A 19,284-nucleotide genomic window follows, 5' to 3' on the forward strand; every position below is an offset into this window, starting at 1 on the left:
CTCCTCAGGCCGGTCCTTCTGCTTCTCTGGCCTCCCCTTCCTGGTCAGCCCTTCCCCTCACCCCGCGTTGGGGGAGGTGACCTGGTCCAGCCTTGTGACACCTAGTGTTGTTCCGTGTCGTATTCAGCTCTATTGAAAAATGTGCTCTTCCGGTCCGCGGGCATCTCATTCAGTCTCCAGCCCCTTAAATGGGCGAGGGGCATCAGGAGAAGCAGAGACTGAGCGACTGAGAGAAAGATTAAAACTGCGAAGGAGAAAAGCATGAGGGAGAACCGATGGGAACGTAGAGGGTGGCTGAGGGACTTGCAAAGAGGTAGTAAAATGAAAGAGATTAAGCCTTGAAAGTAGCAGGTGAATAAAATAGAGAAGTAAATGAAAAAGCCAGATCTCCAGGGATTGGAAAACAACAAGGGAGAGCTGCCCTGGAGGAGGGGGAGGCGAACGGTGGTGAGGTACGTCAGACGTGGAGAGGATAAAACGTGGAACCATGGACTTCAGTGCATCATGGTGCTGGCAGAGAAAGAAGCCAAAGGGTGACAAGAGCAGAGGAAGAAAGAAGAGCAGGAGGGAAGCACAGCCACCTGGGGTTCCAGAGAGTGGGGAGGAAGAGAGAGTAACAGGGAGAGAAGGAGTGTAACCCGGAGGGCAGAGATGAGGCAAACAAGAGGCAGAAATACCTGCAGATTTTTGACAGAATCAGAAAGGTTGGAGAGAAAGAACATCTCGAAGGGGAATAAGTTGCAGAGTGGGGCAGGACAGGTGTGAGGGAAGAAATAAGAGGGGAGAAACAGCAGGAGTGTAGAGGGGAATAAAAAGAGACACACAGACCAAGATGAAATAGGGAGACAGGTGAACAGAATGAGATGGAAACACCTAGTAAAAGTAGAGAGGGTAAACTGGATCCAGGTGGATGGTGAGTTGATTGAATATGGATGATTAAGTTGTGATGATATTGATTCGTGTCTTTAGACTCTAATACATTTAAAATTTCTTTAAATTATACAGATGAGGATGAGAATTGCAAAACTCCTGTCAATAAGGCTTGTGCCTTTTGTTATTATTTGTGTCAGAAGATAACTTCCATTTGCAAACCCTGTTGAGCCAGCAGGCAGTGACTTGATTCACTCAGTTGTCACCCCCGTACCTTTTCCTGACACGGGGTAGAAGTCAGGGGAGAGGAGAAGTGGGGCAAGAGATGACTGACTCTGTCACTATGTGGTGGTCGCTTTTTAAGGCAACATTGTTTTTTTTTAATGGATTTACATTTTTCTTTACATATGGTTCTTTTTGTAGCTTGGAATAAATCTTAGTTCATTCAATTTCTTCTTTCCTATAAATCATTTTTAACTTATAAAATAAGCTTTTTTAGTCTCCAATATTCTAGTCATGTCATTCTTTTCCAAATGTGATATACCCTCAGTTTTTATTTTAAAACTTTGATACCAGATTTTTAGATTAAAAATAATACACACATTATTTCTTTTTCAAATTTGTTTCAGATTCATTCCTCGCCTGAGTGCTTTCTTCTCTTCATCTAATATATTTGAAATTTTCTTTGGTAAGTAGAAATAACTTCAGACTATTTTGATGAGTACTTGGCAAAGATGTCAATGATCTTTTATAGTAACAGTCAAAACCTAGTTTAACCAGTTAGTCTAATCCTTTTTTTCCATTTTCTGTGGTCGGGGAGGATAGTGAGCTATGAGGTGATACGAAGACGTTTCCCTCAGGTCCCTTTTGACTCTTCTGTGCAAATGAGGAAGGATGGGTGGGATTGACTTGGAACCTTCTTCCAACAGCGTCCCTCTAACTCACGATGAAAAGGATTGCTCAGATCTTATTTCTAAGCTGATCCCTTACAATGTTTTCTGCACCAGGGATATATATTTGCAATTCTGTGTTTTTAAACATTTTACTGCAGTCTTCTGATAGAGAAGAATTACCTGCTTGGTACCAGTGTGTTCGAACCTTGAAAGAGAAGTTTCCTTTGTTCAGGCACATGAAAGATGGTCCTGGTGTTAAATGGGATGGTTGATAAAGACAAACTGTGCCCACTTGCCCATCAGGTGACCTTTTCAGAATTCATTCACACCGGGTTCTATTCACTCAGCTCAGACCTTGTCATAAATGTCTCCCCTCTGGGCCTCAGGGAGCCCTATTGTAACATGGAGATGAGAGACTAGACCAGAAACTCTGAGCGTGAGGAACACTGACCCCTGAGATGATTGGCCAGGTTGGGCGTGTGTCTGTGTGTGGCGGTTCTTCTTGGAGGGAGTGCCCACTTGTAATTAGAAGATTAAGTGGGTCCCAGGCCTCCCAAAGTGAAAAACTAAAAGAAAAACAGTAGGATGGATGCAGAAACATAGGCTCCGAGTCGGAGACCATCATCAGGTGTCTTCCATGAATAAGGATAAATCTCCAGGGAGATTTTGTCACTTCCTGACACTCAGACCTCCACTGGCTTCCATTTGTCCCCAGGAGAAAACCCTGACTCCTCCCTGTGGCTGCTCAGCCCTGTGTCATCCTCAGGGCCCTGCCAGTGTCCCCAGCCTCATCCTGGGAGCTTTTCTCATGGTTCACTCTGCCTGGTCACACTCACCTTTTCTCTGTTTCCAAACACCATCTGTCTCAGATGTTAGTTTCCGCTCTTACCTTTTGTTATTAAATCACCATGCTCAGGCCCTTTGTCCCCCTTCAGGTCTAGGCTCAGAGAGGGCTCCCCATCCTGCCTTGACAATCTCTGTCATTTTAAGCAGGTTTTATTGCCTTTAAAGTCAATCACCCTCATCTGAAAGCCCTTCTCCATTGATTATTTTCAGTCTTTCCTGGTTACCCTTTATTTAAGGGCTCACAGTGTTCCTCCCCTTCCCAGGATGGCTGCAGTACCTGATACTGGAGGTGTCTTTAGATGTTAGGACTGTGGGTTGGGCTGGATAATCCTCAAGGGAGACCAAGAGAACAGGGCAGGTGATGAGGATGTTTCCTGCATTCTGGACATTTCAGCTGTAATTGATCTTTACCACATGTGGCTACTAAATTACTGAAAAGAAGAGCCCCAAGATACAGGAGTCCTAAAAAGCCCATGGATGTCCTCACGCGGTGTCCTGAGGTGTCCTCTTGTTTAGTGTGCTGTGTGACTGCTCTGCTACAGCCCCCAGTGTTCCAGGCTGTGCACATCCAGGGACCAGTCACCACCTTGGACAGGAGCCTTGCCTTCCAGCAGGTCATCTGCTCAGAGTCAGCGGTAGTGGTTTCACTGCGCTAAGGGTGGGCAGAAGGAGAACCTAATGGGGCATGAAGGAGGCCTCCCTTAAAGAGCTAGAACGTCTTCCAAGTAGGTGTGAGTGGGGACAACAGGAAACTGAGACCTAGGGACCCCCTCTTTGAGACGTCCTCCCTGATCTCAAATGCCTTTGTACCCAGACTCCATAATGTCCCCAGGTGGCAGACTTTCCCAAGAGGACCAGGATCATTTATTTTATTTATTTATTTTTGGCTGCACTGGGTCTCTGTTGCTGCACACGGGCTTCCTCTAATTGCAGCAAGCAGGGGCTACCCTTCATTGTGGTGCGCGGGCTTCTCAATGCGGTGGCCTCTCCTGTTGCAGATCACGGGCTCTAGGCACGCGGGCTTCAGTAGTTGTGGCACGCAGGCTCAGTAGTTGTGGCGCACGGGCCCAGTTTCTCCGCGGCCTGTGGGATCTTCCTGGACCAGGGCTCGAACCTGTGTCCCCTGCATTGGCAGGCAGACTCCCAGCCACTGCGCCACCAGGGAAGCCCAAAGGGCCAGTTTCTTGATTTTCATACTGAACGCCCAATATCCTTTGGGTGGCAGCTTGTGTACATTCCTGTTTGGATCCCTTTGCCGAGAAGTCCCTGTGCCTTTTAGTCTCCTTTAGTCAATCATGCATGGAGAAGAGGTAGAAAAATGGGGAAAGCGGAGGGGAGCCTGTAGGGACCGCAGGAGGGATATGGCAGCAAGTGGGGGCATCAAGATGAGGCCAGTGAATGGTGTGTGCCCCTGTCCCAAGTGTAGTTACGGGATCGAGGGCTGTGTGGATCTCTTGGAAAGGAATGTCTCAGTTCAGGCTGGAGAACCTGGCAGTGGGTTTGTTGGAGAACCTGCATGGAATGGTTTGAGGTGCCCTAGTGTCTTAGCTCAGGTTCCTGGGACGTCAGTGCTGAGGCTCACATTTGCCTGCATGGGTTTGGTTTGATAACTCATGATCACACGTGAGCAGCAGTGAAGAAAGTGGAATTTGAGAGAAATGTTATCCTCCACTGTTAGAACTATGGCCTGAGAAGAGCCCACAGGGAGCTCTGGGTGCAGGCGGATGGGTGCCTTGGTCTTAAGGGGCTGGATCTAGAGGGTGCCCCCCAGCATCCACTCCACACACTGACTTTTGTTGGCTCTTTTAGGAGGGCAAGCGTCATCATGCCACCAATAGAGTAATATAGGGGAAATCTCAGATCATTTTTTGCGTTAACGTTGGTATCTTTGAGTATTTGGTGTTGCAAGTGAAGAAAGTTTCATATGCATTTGGAAAGATGCAAAGAGAATCTGGAGTGTTGCCTTGGAAGATGTTGGGGTCTCACTGGGGCATGTGCATCGTTGGAAATCTCTCTCTTTTTAGTAGTTTTTTGGAGATTCCAGTGTTTTGCCTGGGTCACTGTAAATGAAAATACGGTGCCTTGTGTCTAGTGGGTCCTTGGGTGTCCTCTTATGTATTATCCCTCATGCATGAGTTATTAGGGCTTGAAATGTTTTCTGTCGTTGTGTAACAGGATGAGGGGATCATTATGGGCTCTATGGACACTGTGTTGGACCCCATGAGAGTTTGTAAGTTTGTTTGAGTCCAGACTGGAAATTATGAGTAGTCAGCTTAAGACTGCAGAATGTTTTTAGTAGGGAGGTCCTGCTAGGTATGGGTCTATGAGCCCAACTTGAGAAGAGTCGTAGTCTCGTGTTGTTGGGAAAGATTATTGCAAGAATCCGAGGACAGCAACACTGCAGTGATCTGCAGTCCGGGGGCTCATCCTTGGGAAGATGCAGCTGCAACTTTCTTGCTGCCAGGCCAGTGCTGGGTACTCTATTATCCACTCCTGTCCCTCCCAAAATATGCACAGAGGCACAATACAGAGAACAGGGAACCTTTGTGTGCTGTTGGTGGGTGTGTAAATGGTACCGCTAAATTGGAAAACAATATGGAGGTTCCTTAATAAATTCAACATAGAACAGGCACACAATCTATCAAACTGTCTTCTGGCAGATATCCAAAGGAAAGGAAATCAGTGTTTTCAGGGACACATCTGCAGTCTCATGAGTATTACGGTATTTGCAGTAGCCAAGGAACAGAAACAACCAAAATGTCTGTTGACAAAAGAATGGGTAACAAAATCGTGGTATCAAAACATGTACTGTATATTGTATAGTATGTATAGAATATGTATAAAGCAGAGTTATTCACTGTATATAAATATGAAAAATCAAGAATCCTGCATTTATGACAAAATGAATGAACCTAGAGAACATTATGCTAAGTGAAATAAGCCTGACAAAGGACAGATATTGTACATGGAAACTAGAGTTGTCAAACTCATAGAGCCATAGAGTAGAAAGGCTGTTACCAGGAGCTGGGTGGTAGGGAAAATGGGGCGATGTCTGTCAAAGTATACAGATTTTCAGTTGTAAAATGAATAAGTTCTGGGGATCGGATGTACTGCATGCTGCCTATACTGTTTCTATATACTTGAAATTTGCTCACAGAGAAACAATTAAGTGTCCTCACAACACACACGCAAAATGGTAATTGTTAGTTGATGGAAGTGTGACTTACTTGATAGCGACAATTATTCACAGTATACACATCTCTCAGAGGATCACTTTGTATACCTTACATTTACATCATTTTAATTCATCAGTTACACCTCAGTAAAGCTGGGAAAGAATAAGAAAGTGGGGGCTGTGCTGGGCTTGCCTCCTGTGAGTGCTGCTCAACCCAGGCTTCCCATTAGATCGATGAGGCTTTATGCATAGACATGTTTTGTACCCTCTGACCAGGGATTCCTCTTCATGTAGTCAGTGTGGGACCAAAGCTCGATAATATTTATGTTGCCCCAGGTGATTCCAATCTGGATCCGTCATTGAACATCAGGACTCTGGGTCCCCCCGTTCCTGAGGGCTGAGATCTGGGCTGAGGGTGAGGGCTCTGCTCTGCGTGGGGATGGATCAGGGCTGGTCTGTGACCTGCAGGGGATCGTCGGGTCCAGCTGAGGTGCCCGCTGCTGCTGGGTAGGTGAGGGCCTCACCAGGAGGGGAGCGAGATCTGAAGAAAGGGTGGGAAAACTCACCTGTTAGACTCTGTGTGGGAGTTACTGTCCTGAGCCCCTCCTGGGACAGTGGGCAGCAGAAGACCGTCTGTTCCACATGCTGAGGGCTTCCCTGTGTGTGTGGTGGTGACTCAGTAAGGGGGTGTGTTGCTTGCAAGCGTTAAACAGCCTGTTTTCCACTTTCAAGGTCAACCTCTAAAGACTCACGTTTCTTGAGGAGGAAGCCGGGAAGAGGAGGGAGAGGAAAGAAAAGGAGTCGGAAATGGCTCTTTCTCAGGTAAAGTCATATTTTTGGTTGATTCTCAGTCTGTTTTTTCCGAAATGCCCTTTTTTGGACTTGCTGATCTTGTCTGACTCTGAAGTATCCTGCCTGACACCTGTACCTCACACTCACCCGGGGCCCTCCCTCAGGGTCTGTCGTCTGCACTTAGATTTCACACCCACGGATTGGAGACGTGGTGTCAGTGCTCTTGGGCTCTTGAGGGGCCCCATCCGGATGCACTGTCCACTCTGTCAACCAGGGTACAGAAGCTGCACTTGGAAGTCAGGTATTAACGTGCACAAACCTGGTAAAATCTGAAAATCAGACCAATTGGAGCAGTTCTGACTTTTTCTAAGGCAGTTCAAGGTAAACATGTGAGTCACTCTCCTTAAATCTTAATGATTGGGAATGGAATGGAAAGTTCAAAAATAGACATCAGTGGCAGAGGGTGTTTTGGTTTATCATCAGATTTAAACTATGAAATCAACCTAAATCTCTGGCAGTTGGAAATTCTTTAAATTACTTTTATCACCTCCATTCCTCAGAGGTTGTCTCTTCACTCTGGATTGTATCCTTTGACAGACAGAAGGTTTTACTTCTGATACGGGCAAGATTCCAGCTTCATTCTTTTCCTAGTAGATATCTCTTCTCTCAGCACCGTTGTTATTGATGCTCTCCTTTCCCCCATGTGTATCTTGGCACCCTTGTGAATACATTTTACATATATGCAAAGGATTATTTCTGAGTATTGTGTTCTGTTCATTTGGTTTATGTTATCTGTGTTTATACCGGTACCACACCATCTTGATTACTTCTTAATATGTTTTGAAATAAAAAGGGAGGCCTTCACCTTTCTTCTTGTTCAAGAGACTTTTGGCTACTTGTGGTCTCTAGAACTGCCCTGTGACTTTTAGCATTTTTTTTTCCCCTCTATTTCTGCAAAGATTGCTATGGAAATTTTGATAATGGGTCCACTGAATCTGTAGAACACTTTGTGTAGCTTGGATTTTTTAAGAGAATAAGTCTTCCAGCCCATGAGTACAGGTTGTCTTTCTATTTGTATCTTTTTGGATTTCTTTTAGCAATGGTTAGTAGTTTTCAGTGTACAAGTCTTTCACCATGTTGGCTAATTTATTCCTAAATATTTCATCCCTTTTTAATGCTATAGTAAATAAGATTGTTCTCTTGTTTTCTTCTGACATTGTTCATTGTGTATAGAAATGCAACCGATTTTTGCATTTGGAGTTTGTATATGACTTTTCTAACACTCTTGATATAGCAGGTTTCTTACGGAATCTTTATGATTTTTACATATAAAACCTTGTCATCTAGGAAAGAAGGTAAGTTTACTTTTTTAGTTTGGATAACTTAGATTTCTTTTTCTTATCTAATTGCTCTGGCTAGGAGTTTCAGTACATTGTTGAGCAGTATTGCAGAGAGTGTGCATCCTTGCCTTCTTTCTGATCTCAGAGGACAAGCTTTCAGTCTGTCCCCATTGAGAATGTTGTTAGCTGTGCTTTTTTCATAAATGGCGTTTATTATGTTGAGAGAATTTACTCTTTCTGGTTTGTTGAGTGTTTTATCTTGACAGGTTGTTGAATTTTGTCAAATGCTTTTCTCTGCATCAATTGAGATGGTCCTGTGTGTTTTCTTCCTTTACTCTGTTAATGTGGTGTATCACATTAATTGATTTTTGTATGTTGACTCCTCTTTGCCTTATATGAATAAAATCCACTTGGTCAACATGTCAGATCTTTTTAATGTGGTATTATTTTGCTAGTATGTTGTTAAGGATTTTGCATCAATATTCATCAGGGGTATTGGTTTCTAGTTTTACTTTCTTGTTGTGTTTTTGTCTGAGATTGGTATCAGAATCATGCTGGCTCCATAGAAAGAATTTGCAAGAGTTCCCTCTTCAACTCTGTAATTTTAGCAGGATTAGTGGTAATTCTTTTGTAAATATTTCATAGAATTTGGTCCTGGGTTTTTCTTGTTTGTTTGTTTTTTAAAAATTATTATTTTATTTATTTTTGGTTGTGTTGGGTTTTCATTGCTGGGCGTGGGCTTTCTCTAGTTGTGGCGAGTGGGGGCTACTCTTTGTTGCGGTGCACAGGCTTCTCTTACTGTGGAGCATGGGCTCTAGGCCCACAGGCTGCAGTAGTTGTGGCATGTGAGCTCAGTAGTTGTGGCCTGCAGGCTCTAGAGTGCAGGCTCAGTAGTTGTGGCTTGCAGGCTCTAGAGCGCAGACTCAGTAGTTGTGGCAAATGGGCTTAGTTGCTCCATGGCATGTGGGATCTTCCCAGACCAGGGTTCAAACTCGTGTCCCCTGCAATGGCAGGTGGATTTTTAACCACTGCGCCACCAGGGAAGCCCTGGGTTTTTCTTTGTTTGAGGTTTTTGATTACTTTTTGAATTTCTCTAGTTATAATTCGGTTCAAATTTTTTATTTTTTTCTTTTGAATTTTATTTTTTTTTATTTTTTTCTTTTGAATTTTATCTTTTTATACAGCAGGTTCTTATTAGTTATCCATTTTATACATACTAGTGTATATATGTCAATCCCAATCTCCCAATTCATCACACCACCACCACCTCCCCCGCCACTTTCCTCCCTTGGTGTCCATATGTTTGTTCTCTATATCTGCGTCTCAGTTTCTGTCCTGCAAACTAGTTCATCTGTACCATTTTTCTAGGTTCCACGTATATGTGTTAATATACAATATTTTTATCTTTCTGACTTACTTTACTCTGTATGACAGTCTCTAGATCCATCCACGTCTCTGCAAATGACCCAATTTCGTTCCTTTTTATGGCTGAGTAATATTCCATTGTATATATGTACCACACCTTCTTTATCCATTCATCTGTCGATGCGCATTTAGGTTGCTTCCATGACCTGGCTATTGTAAATAGTGCTGCAGTGAACATTGGGGTGTGTATGTCTTTTTGAATTGTGGTTTTCTCTGGGTATATGCTCAGTAGTGGGATTGCTGGGTCGTATGGTAATTCTACTTTTAGTTTTTTAAGGAACCTCTATACTGTTCTCCATAGTGGCTGTATCAGTTTACATTCCCACCAACAGTGCAAGAGGGTTCCCTTTTCTCCACACCCTCTTCAGCATTTATTGTTTCTAGATTTTCTAATGATGCCCATTCTAACTGGTGTGAGGTGATACCTCATTGTAGTTTTGATTTGCATTTCTCTAATAATTAGTGATGTTGAGCAGCTTTTCATGTGCTTCTTGGCCATCTGTATGTCTTCTTTGGAGAAATGTCTGTTTAGGTCTTCTGCCCATTTTTGGATTGGGTTGTGGGTTTTGTTTATATTTTTTTTTGCAGTGGCATATTTTATATATTAATAGAGGGGCTTAAATAAGACAGTTGTAGAAGCTGAAAGACAGGAAAGAAAAAAATGAATCTATGTGATATCTCGAAAACACATATTTTTGTTTTACCATAGGTACCTTTTTAAAAATTTTTTTAAAGGTAACACTAGTGTTTTCTTTTTTTAAAATTGCACACAGGTCTATAAACCTAATAAGTAGGTTTTTTCTGGGTTTTTTGTATACAGCAGATTCTTATTAGTCATCAGTTTTATATACATCAGTGTATACATGTCAGTCCCAATTGCCCAATTCATCACACCACCATCACCACCACCCCCGCGGCTTCCCCCCTTGGTGTTCATACGTTTATTCTCTATGTGTGTGTCTCAGTTTCTGCCCTGCAAACTGGTTCAGCTGTACCATTTTTCTAGATTCCACATATGTGCGTTAATATACGATATTTGTTTTTCTCTTTCTGACTTACTTCACTCTGTATGACAGTCTCTAGATCCATCCACGACTCTCTACAAATGACGCAATTTCGTTCCTTTTATACCTTGCTGGGTAGAGTCATCTTGATTGTAGGTTTTTCCCTTTCATCACTTCAAGTATATTATGCCACTGCCTTCTGGATTGTAGAGTTTCTGCTGAGAAATCAGCTGTTAACCTTACGGGAGTTCCCTTGTACGTTATTTTGGCCTTGCTGCTTTCAATAATTTTTCTTTGTCTTTAATTTTTGCCAATTTGATTACTGTGTGTCTTGGCATGTTTCTCCTTGGGTTTATCCAGAGGGACTGGTGGTGGGTAGAGCTGGCTGTTGCTCTGGTGGGCAGATCTCAGTAAAACTTTAATCCGCTTGTCTGCTGCTGGGTTTGGCTGGGTACCCTCCCTGTTGGTTCTTTGGCCTGAGGCGCCCCAACACTGGAGCCTATCGGGTTATTTGGTGGGGCTAATGGCGGACTCTGGGAGGCCTCACACCAAGGAGTACTTCCCAGAACTTCTGCTGCCAGTGTCCTTGTCCCCACGGTGAGCACAACCCCCCACCCCTGCCTCTGCAGGAGACCCTCCAACACTAGCAGGTAGGTCTGGTTCAGTCTCCTATGGGGTCACTGCTCCTTCCCCTGGGTCCTGATGCGCACACTGCTTTGTGTGTGCCTTCCAAGAGTGGAGTCTCTGTTTTACCCCAGTCCTGTTAAATTTCTGCAGTCAAATCCCACTAGCCTTCAAAGTCTGATTCTCTAGGAACTCTTCCTCCCGTTGCTGGGCTCCGAGGTTGGAAAGCCTGACGTGGGGCTCAGAGCCTTCACTCCGGTGGGTGGACGTCTGTGGTGTAAGTGTTCTCCAGTCTGTGAGTCACCCACCCAGCGGTTATGGGATTTGATTTTATTGTGATAGCGCCCCTCCTACCGTCTCATGGCGGCTTCTCCTTTGTCTTTGGACGTGGGGTATCTTTTTTGGTGAGTTCCAGTGTCTTCCTGTCGATGACTGTTCAGCAGTTAGTTGTGATTCCGGTGCTCTCGCAAGAGGGAGTGAGAGCATGTCCTTCTAGTCTGCCATCTTGAACCAATCTCCAGATTTTTTATTTCATAAAGATAAATCAAGTTTAGTAGGTTGTGTGTTTCTAAGAATTTACCTGTATCTTTTAGATTCTGTGATTTGTAGACATTATTGTTCATAGTACTTCCTTATCTTCCTTAAAAAACTTTCTTTGACATCAGTTGCAATCATTTCTCTTTCATATCTGTTCTTAATTATTTGAATCTTTTTTCTTTTTTTCTTAGTGTAGCTAAGGGTTTTCCCATTCAGTTTTTTCAAAACACCAACTGTTGGTTTGTTCATTTTTATATTTTTCTACTTTCTATTTTATTTATCTCTGGTCTAATCTTTCTTTTTTTTTTAATATGTTAATTTATTAATTTTTGGCTGCATTGAGTCTTCGTTGTTGGGTGTTTGTTGCGGAGTGCAGGCTTCTCATTGTGGGGCTTTTCTTGTTGCAGAGCTTGGGCTTTAGGCATGCAGGCTTCAGTAGTTGTGGCATGCAGGCTCAGTAGTTGTGGCACACAGGCTTAGTTGCTCTGCAGCATGTAGGATCTTCCCAGACTAGGGCTCGAACCTGTGTCCCCTGCATTGGCAGGCGGATTCTTAACCATTGCCCCACCAGGGAAGTCCCTGGTTTCTTTTTTCTTATTTACCTCTTTCCTTCTGCTAAACTTGGGTTTAGTGTGTTTTTGTTTTTCTACTTCCTAGAGGTGTAAAAATAAATTTCTGATTTGAGATCTTTTTTTTTTTTTACTGTAAGCATTTAGCAGTTTTGAATTTCCTTTTAGTACAGCCTTCATTGTGTGTTATAACTTTTGGTAGGTTGTATTTTCCTTTTCATCCATATATTTAAAAATTCCCTTGTGATTTCTTCTTAGACCCATTAGTGGTTTAAGAGTGAGTTGTTTAATTTCCGCATTTGGGGTAATTTTCTTTTTCTTCTTCTGCTGTTTATTTCATTGTTGTTTACTTTTATGATATCAGTCTCTTAAAATTGTTAAGATTTGTGTTTTGGCCAAACATGTGGTCTCTCATGGAGAATGCTTTATGTGTGCTTGAGACGCATGTGTTTTCTGCTCTTGGGTCTTGTGATCTGTTATATCTAATAACCGGTAAGGTCTATAGTTTCCTTATTGATCTTTTTGGTTCCATCTGTAAGTTCAGCTGGGGCATTGAAGTCTCATAGTATTCCTGTGCTGCTATTTCTCTCTTCATTTCCTTTAATGTTTGCTTCCTTTTTCTGAGATATCTAATGTTAGATGTATATATATTTTTACTTGATACTTCTTTTTGGTAAATTGACCCATTTATCATTATATAATGTTTTTTTGTCTCATGTCACTTGTTTTTCTTCAGTTTATTTTGTCTGATAGAATGTATTCTCTCCTGCTCTCTTTAGGATGGAATGTATTTTTCCATCCTTTCATCTTTCTGTGTCCTTATATTTGTGAACACTAGCAGTTCCAAGTCTCTCACAGTGTGTCCCTTGCTCTCTGTTTTCCCCCGTTACTTACTCTAGTGGTCCCTGCTTAGGCACACTGTACAGTGGTGAAAGGCAGGTGCCCTGGCCAGCCCCCTTCACTCCACTGTTAACTCCAGAGGGAATGCATCGAGTGTTTCCTTCTGTTCATGACGTTTCTTGAAATGTTCTTGTTTAATCAGAATTTATTTTTTTCCATATCCTTTTTTTCTTGATTTTTAATTGTCCAGGAAGTTTTTAACTTTACTATTATGATATATTTTTTCATAACCTGTGGAAATAATGTGTAATAGTAAATTTTCTAATTTCTAATCAATGTTTTATTGGTGGCAAAAACAAAGAAATTCTTTGGCTTTTGTTAATGCCTAGCTATGTAAATTTAAATGGATAAAATTGTATTTATATTTTTGAGCATGGTTATCTTATTGAGATTTGAGTTCAAGTATTGTATTTTTTTTAAATGTTCATACCATTTTTTTTTTTAGTATCCTACTACAGAATCACGTTGACAAACTAAATTGAGTACAGCGGATACATTTTCAGTGTCTGAAAGATGCTGAAATACACGTGAATAAAACGATGATAAAAAATTGTCCAAAAATCTGTCAAGAGATTTTTCTCTCATTTCAGTTATTTTTTATAGATATGTATGTGCATGAGTACATGGATGTGCAAGTCTGTGGTTTAGAAAAAAGACATCATGATTTTAAAACTATATATCTTTTTTCAGTTGAAATTGTCTTCAGTATATTCCATTGCCTGGAATTTTTCTATGCAATCCTGTTAATGGTTTAAGTAGTAGTAAGATTACTAACATTTATGTGTATGTGCTTGTGTGTCCACATCTGTAATGACCTTTCATGCCATTCACCTTGGACTTCTTTCAAGTTTTCTAAGGGAACCCTCTGTCAATGTACTTTTAATGCTTTCTGTATTACTTAACTATTTGATTCTTAAGCTTCAGTTGCTGAGCACAGCCCTCTGAGTTCAAGTGTTTGCTGTAACATTTCTTACCTTCTTGATCGGAGTCAAGTTTCTCAGAGTGTCTGTGATAGTTTTTGTCCTCTGTAAGATGGGGACAGATCTTTCTTTAATGAGCTGTTATGTTGATAACAAGATCTTGCCTGTAAAAGTACTTACTTAGAGTAATGTTTAGAGTAACATTACTGTAACTTAGAGCAATAGGAAGTGTTCAAACACTTTTAGTTGTTGTTATCATCATCATAGTTGAAATTTTGATATTTCATTAAAAGCACTGCGAACTTTGTCATCTCATCTGTATACTGAATCTCACTCAGTGTGTAGAACGTAATACCTGACACTTCTGCATAGACAACATGGCGTTGAGTGTTACTTATAGGCGTTTCATAGATTTTCGACAGTGACGAAAAATCATATTAATTGGAGGACCTCATAAGGTCTTATGAAAAAGTATAAGAAATTAAGATTAGAGATACATAATTTTTCCAAATACCTCTAAATAGATCTGGTAGAACACATACTTTAATTGAATCAGTCCTTACCCTTTCCTCGTCTTTTCCATTTGTATGAAGATGAGAACTCTTCATGGCCCATTGGTGAAATGTGGTTTCATTTCAGGAACGGTTGACCTTTGAGGATGTGGCCATCGAATTCACTGAGGAGGAGTGGGAATGCCTGGACCCTGCTCAGAGGGCCTTGTACAGGGACGTGATGGTGGAGACCTACAGGAACCTGCTCTCCCTGGGTGAGGATAACTTCCCTTCAGAGCTGGGATCTGCCCTTGGGTATCTTTGCATTTTCCCTTGTGTGCCTCTTGGGAAGCCCTGTTGACTCACATCATGTGGCATCGTGAGTTTAAACTGACCCTTTCTTCAGATGCTCTGCACGTTTCATGTTACATCAGGGGTTGTCCCAGAGCTTAATTACGTACAAAGCTCAATGGCAAACTTTAAAAAATACCAAATTTCCTATTTTCTGCCTTTTGGTTTTTGACTCAGTTTTTGCAGGAAGAGAGCTTGATGTCCGCATATTACACCGTTCCCTGTGTAGAAGGGAGGCGGTGGATGAATTTGTGAAATATTTTTCCCGACCCATCTGTAATGTCCTCACCCCTCAGCTGAACAAAGAACCGGGATTTTAGGAAAACCACAGCACTTCACATTTCTTTGTCCTGATAAACCAGAACTTCTGTTTCTTTTTTAAAAATTTTTTGGCCACACCTTCTGGCTTGTGGGATCTCAGTTCCCTGAGTAGGGATTGAACCCGTGCCCTCTGCATTGGAAGCATGGAGTCTTAACCGGTGGGCTGCCAGGGAAGTCCCAGAATTTCTTTTTCTGATCTGAATATTATCTCCACATTGGAGCAAGAGAAAGAGCCGTGGACAGTGGGGAGAAATGTGAAAAATAGCCAAGAATACATTGTGTGGGAGTCAAAAGTGTAAACAAAGATGGGTATCTCAGAAGGGCTGTTTCTTTTGTTTAGGGGTGTGTGGGACAGGCGGGTGGATTGGATCTTCTGTGATTGTTACTTAGGAGGAGTGTAAGGACAGTGGACGGAGAGGTGCTCCTTTTGATCCCAAATCCTACAAGGGGTGCATGTGTGAATCTTTCAGGCTCTTAGCTTGGCATCTGTGGGTCGAGTACATGGTCCCATCTCAAGATCCTATAACATCTGACCCTTACACATTGTATTATTTTTACTCTTGTACTGCTCTATCTAGTCTGGGAATGTCGACTGTTCCTAATTTTACCTTCTCCTTACTTTGTATGATTTTACCTCTTAAATTTCTTTGAAGTATATTCCTAAGGTCTGAAATTTTACCTGGTTTCCTTGTTGTGATAATCCACCTATGTTTATCTGGCAGCCTCTTGTGGAGTTTCTATGGAGAGTGTTTACTGGGTAACAGAAAATTTTGACAGAGACACTATTCCTCGTATGCTGTAATATTTTCTTGCTCTGTACAAAATCACCACTCGAAGCTACTCATTAGAGTGGTCAGCATGTTCTAGGATATGAGATAGAAAGTATCACAAGAGTCTGATAAATCTTACCAGGTTTTTTTCTGGCTTTGGGGACTGTCACAAAAGCCTGTCTCAAGGGCACTGTGACCATGTTATTCATGTGTCTCAATGACCATACATTTTAGCCTCTTTAAATTGGTATAGGAATTTATCCCAGGACAACTTTGTCAAAGCTCACATTCTCATATCTGTGAGGCTGTTGGCTAAAGTGTTGTTGATGCCACATTTTTCATTGCCTGTGCCATTGTTCATTCTACCCCAACAGCGAATTTTGAAGCATGTTAATGAGAGCTTATGAAGTGGAGGGATACCTTCAGTGATGAACAATAATGTGTTTATGACACTGGTACTTTCATTTTGTACATTTCTATGCATTATAAATGATTTTTTATTTTATCATTAGGTTCAAATTTCCATGTTACTGTTGGGGTTTTTGTTTTATGTTTGCAACGCATGGGATGGTTGATTGGGGATGGGTCCCTGTGGTGGAATTTGTTATCAGTCCCTCTTAGAATCTTTATAAAATATATATTCTTCATACTCAACTATTATCAGATATGTGATTTAGAAATGTTTTCTCTTTTACTGTTGGTTGTCTTTTCACTGTGCTTTAATGCACAGTAGTTTATATTTTTGATATAGTCCAATTTATCTGTTTTTATTTTGTAGCCTGTGCTTTTGGTGTTATACCTGATAAATCATTTGTGGTTCCAATGTCAAGAAACTTTTTCTGTATGTTTACTTCTAGGAGTTTTATATACTTGGGACTTAGGTTTAGGTCTTTGAACCACTTTGAGTTAATTTTTGTCTGTAGCGTAAGGTAATGGTCTAAGTAAATACTTTTGTTAGTAGGTATCCAGTTTTGGCAACAACTTTTTAAAAAAAATTATTTTTAATTAATTAACTTATTTTGGCTGCGTTGGGTGTTGCTGCGCGTGGGCTTTCTCTACTTGTGGTGAGCAGGGTCTACTCTTTGTTACGTTGCACAGACTTTTCGTTGTGGTGGTTTCTCTTGTTGTGGAGCACCAGCTCTAGGCACGTGGGCTCAGTAGTTGCAGCACATGTGCTTAGTAGTTGTGGCACCCAGAGTTCAGTAGTTGTGACACATGGGCTCAGTAGTTGTGGCTTGTGGGCTCTAGAGTGCAGGCCCAGTAGTTGTGGCACACGGGCTTAGTTGCTCCATGGCATGTGGGATCTTCCCGGACCAGGGCTCGAACTCATGTCCCCTGCATTGGCAGGTGGATTCTTAACCACTGCGCCACCAGGGAAGTCCTGTCAATACCTTTTGTTCCACTGACTGCATTCTCCCATTAAGTGATCTTTACACCTTTTTGAAACATTGTTTAAACATCTACACAAGAGGTTTTATTTTTAAAGTATAGTTAATTTATAATGTTGTGTTAATTTCAGGTGTATAGAAATTTACAAGATATTTAATATAGTTACCTGAGCTATACAGTAGGTCCTTGTTGTTTATCTATTTTATATATAGTAGTTTGTATATGTTCATCCCAGACTCCTAATTTATCTCTCTCCTCGCCCACCCCCCGCCCCCCCACATCCTGCACTTTCCCCTTTGGTAACCGTAAGTTTGTTTTCTATGTCTGTGAGTCTATTTCTGTTTTGTATATAAGTTCATTTATATCACTTTTTTAGGTTCCACGTATAAGTAATATCATATATGTCTTTCTTTGTCTGACTTCACAGGTCCATCCGTGTTGCTGCAAAAGGCATTATTACATTGTTTTTTATGAATGAGTAATATTCCATTGTATATATGTGCCATATCTTCTTTATCCCTTCATCTGTCAATGAAAATTTAGGTTTCTTCCATGTCCTGGCTAGTGTAAATAGTGTTGCTATAAACATTGGGGTGCATATATCTTTTCAAATTAGAGTTTTCATCTTTTCCGGATATATGCCCAGGATTGGAATTGCTTGTTCATGTGGTAACTTTATTTTTAGTTCTTTAAGGAACCTCCATACTGTTCAAAGTGGCTACAGCAGTTTACATTCCTTCCAACAGTGTAGGAGTGTTCTGTTTTCTCCACACCCTCTCAAGCATTTACTGTTTGTAGACTTTTTTTTTTTTTTGGCCACGCCGGATCTTAGTTGTGGCACGCAGAATATTTAGTTGGGGTATGCGGACTTCTTAGTTGCTGTATGACTCTCAGTTGCGACATGCGTATGGGATCTAGTTCCCCGACCAGGGATTGAACCTGGGCCCCCTGCATTGGCAGCGTGGAGCCTTACTGCCTGGACCACAAGGGAAGTCCCCTATTTGTAGACTTTTTGATGGTGGTCATTCTGACCAGTGTGAGGTGATAGGATTTTGTGGTTTTGATTTGCATTTACGTAATAATTAGTGACGTTGAGCATCTTTTCATGTGGCTGTTGGCCATCTTTATGTCTTCTTTGGGGAAATATCTATTTAGGTCTTCTGCTAATTTTTTGATTGGGTTGTATGGTTTTTTTGATATTAAGCTATATGAATTTTGTATATTTTGGAAATTAATTCCTTTTTGGTAGCATCATTTGCAAATATACTCTTCTAGTCCATAGGTTGTATTTTCGTACTTTTTATGGTTTCCTTTGCTTTGCAGTAGCTTTTAAGTTTAATTAGGTCCCATTTGTTTATTTTTGCTTTTATTTCCGTGTCTCTAGGAGACAGATCCAAAAAAATATTGCTGTGATTTATATCAAAGAGTGTTCTGCCTTTGTTTTCCTCTAGGAGTTTTATAGTATCTGGTCTTATATTTAGCTGTTTAATCCATTTTGAGTTTATTTTTGTATGTGGTGTTAGAGAATGTTCTAGTTTCATTCTTTTCCAGGTAGCTGTCCAGTTATCCCAGCACCACTTACTAAAAAGACTGTCTTTTCTCCATTGTATATTCTTTCCTTCTTTGTCATAGAATAATTGACTATAAGTGAGTGGGTTTATTTCTGGGCTTTCTATTCTGTTCCATTGATCTGTGTTTCTGTTTTTTGCCAGTACCATACCGTCTTGATGACTGTAGGTTTGTAGTATTGTCGGAAGTCAGGGAGTGTGATTCCTCCAGCTCCATTCTTCTTTCTCGAGATTGTTTTAGATATTTGGTGTCTTTTGTGTTTTCATACAAATTTAAAAAATGTTTTGTTCTCGTTCTGTGAAAAATGCCATTGTTAATTTGATAAGGATTGCATTGAATATGTAGATTGCCTTGGGTAATATGGTAATTTTAACAATGTTGCTTATTCCAATCCAAGAACATGGTATATATTTTCATCTGTTTGTGTCATCTTTGATATCTTTCATCAGCATCATATAGGTTTTTTTTTGTGGTACGTGGGCCTCACACCGCTGTGGC

General features: G+C 41.3%; 1 protein-coding gene and 1 pseudogene across 1 annotated transcript in view; both read left to right on the forward strand.

Moving 5' to 3' along the window:
- LOC112415420 (zinc finger protein 160-like) overlaps positions 1-19,284 on the forward strand; it is an 83,993-nt pseudogene that overhangs the window by 47,385 nt on the left and 17,324 nt on the right.
- Positions 1-19,284, forward strand: part of LOC112415649 (ATPase family AAA domain-containing protein 1-like) — a 38,310-nt gene that overhangs the window by 10,395 nt on the left and 8,631 nt on the right. The window contains 2 exon segments of the mRNA XM_024768796.1: positions 3,152-3,244; positions 14,535-14,661. Coding sequence (XP_024624564.1) covers positions 3,152-3,244; positions 14,535-14,661 — 220 coding nt within the window.

The sequence above is a fragment of the Neophocaena asiaeorientalis genome, unplaced genomic scaffold, assembly GCF_003031525.2.
Source record: "Neophocaena asiaeorientalis asiaeorientalis breed wild unplaced genomic scaffold, Neophocaena_asiaeorientalis_V1.1 scaffold629, whole genome shotgun sequence".
NCBI classification, from domain to species: Eukaryota; Metazoa; Chordata; class Mammalia; order Artiodactyla; family Phocoenidae; genus Neophocaena; species Neophocaena asiaeorientalis.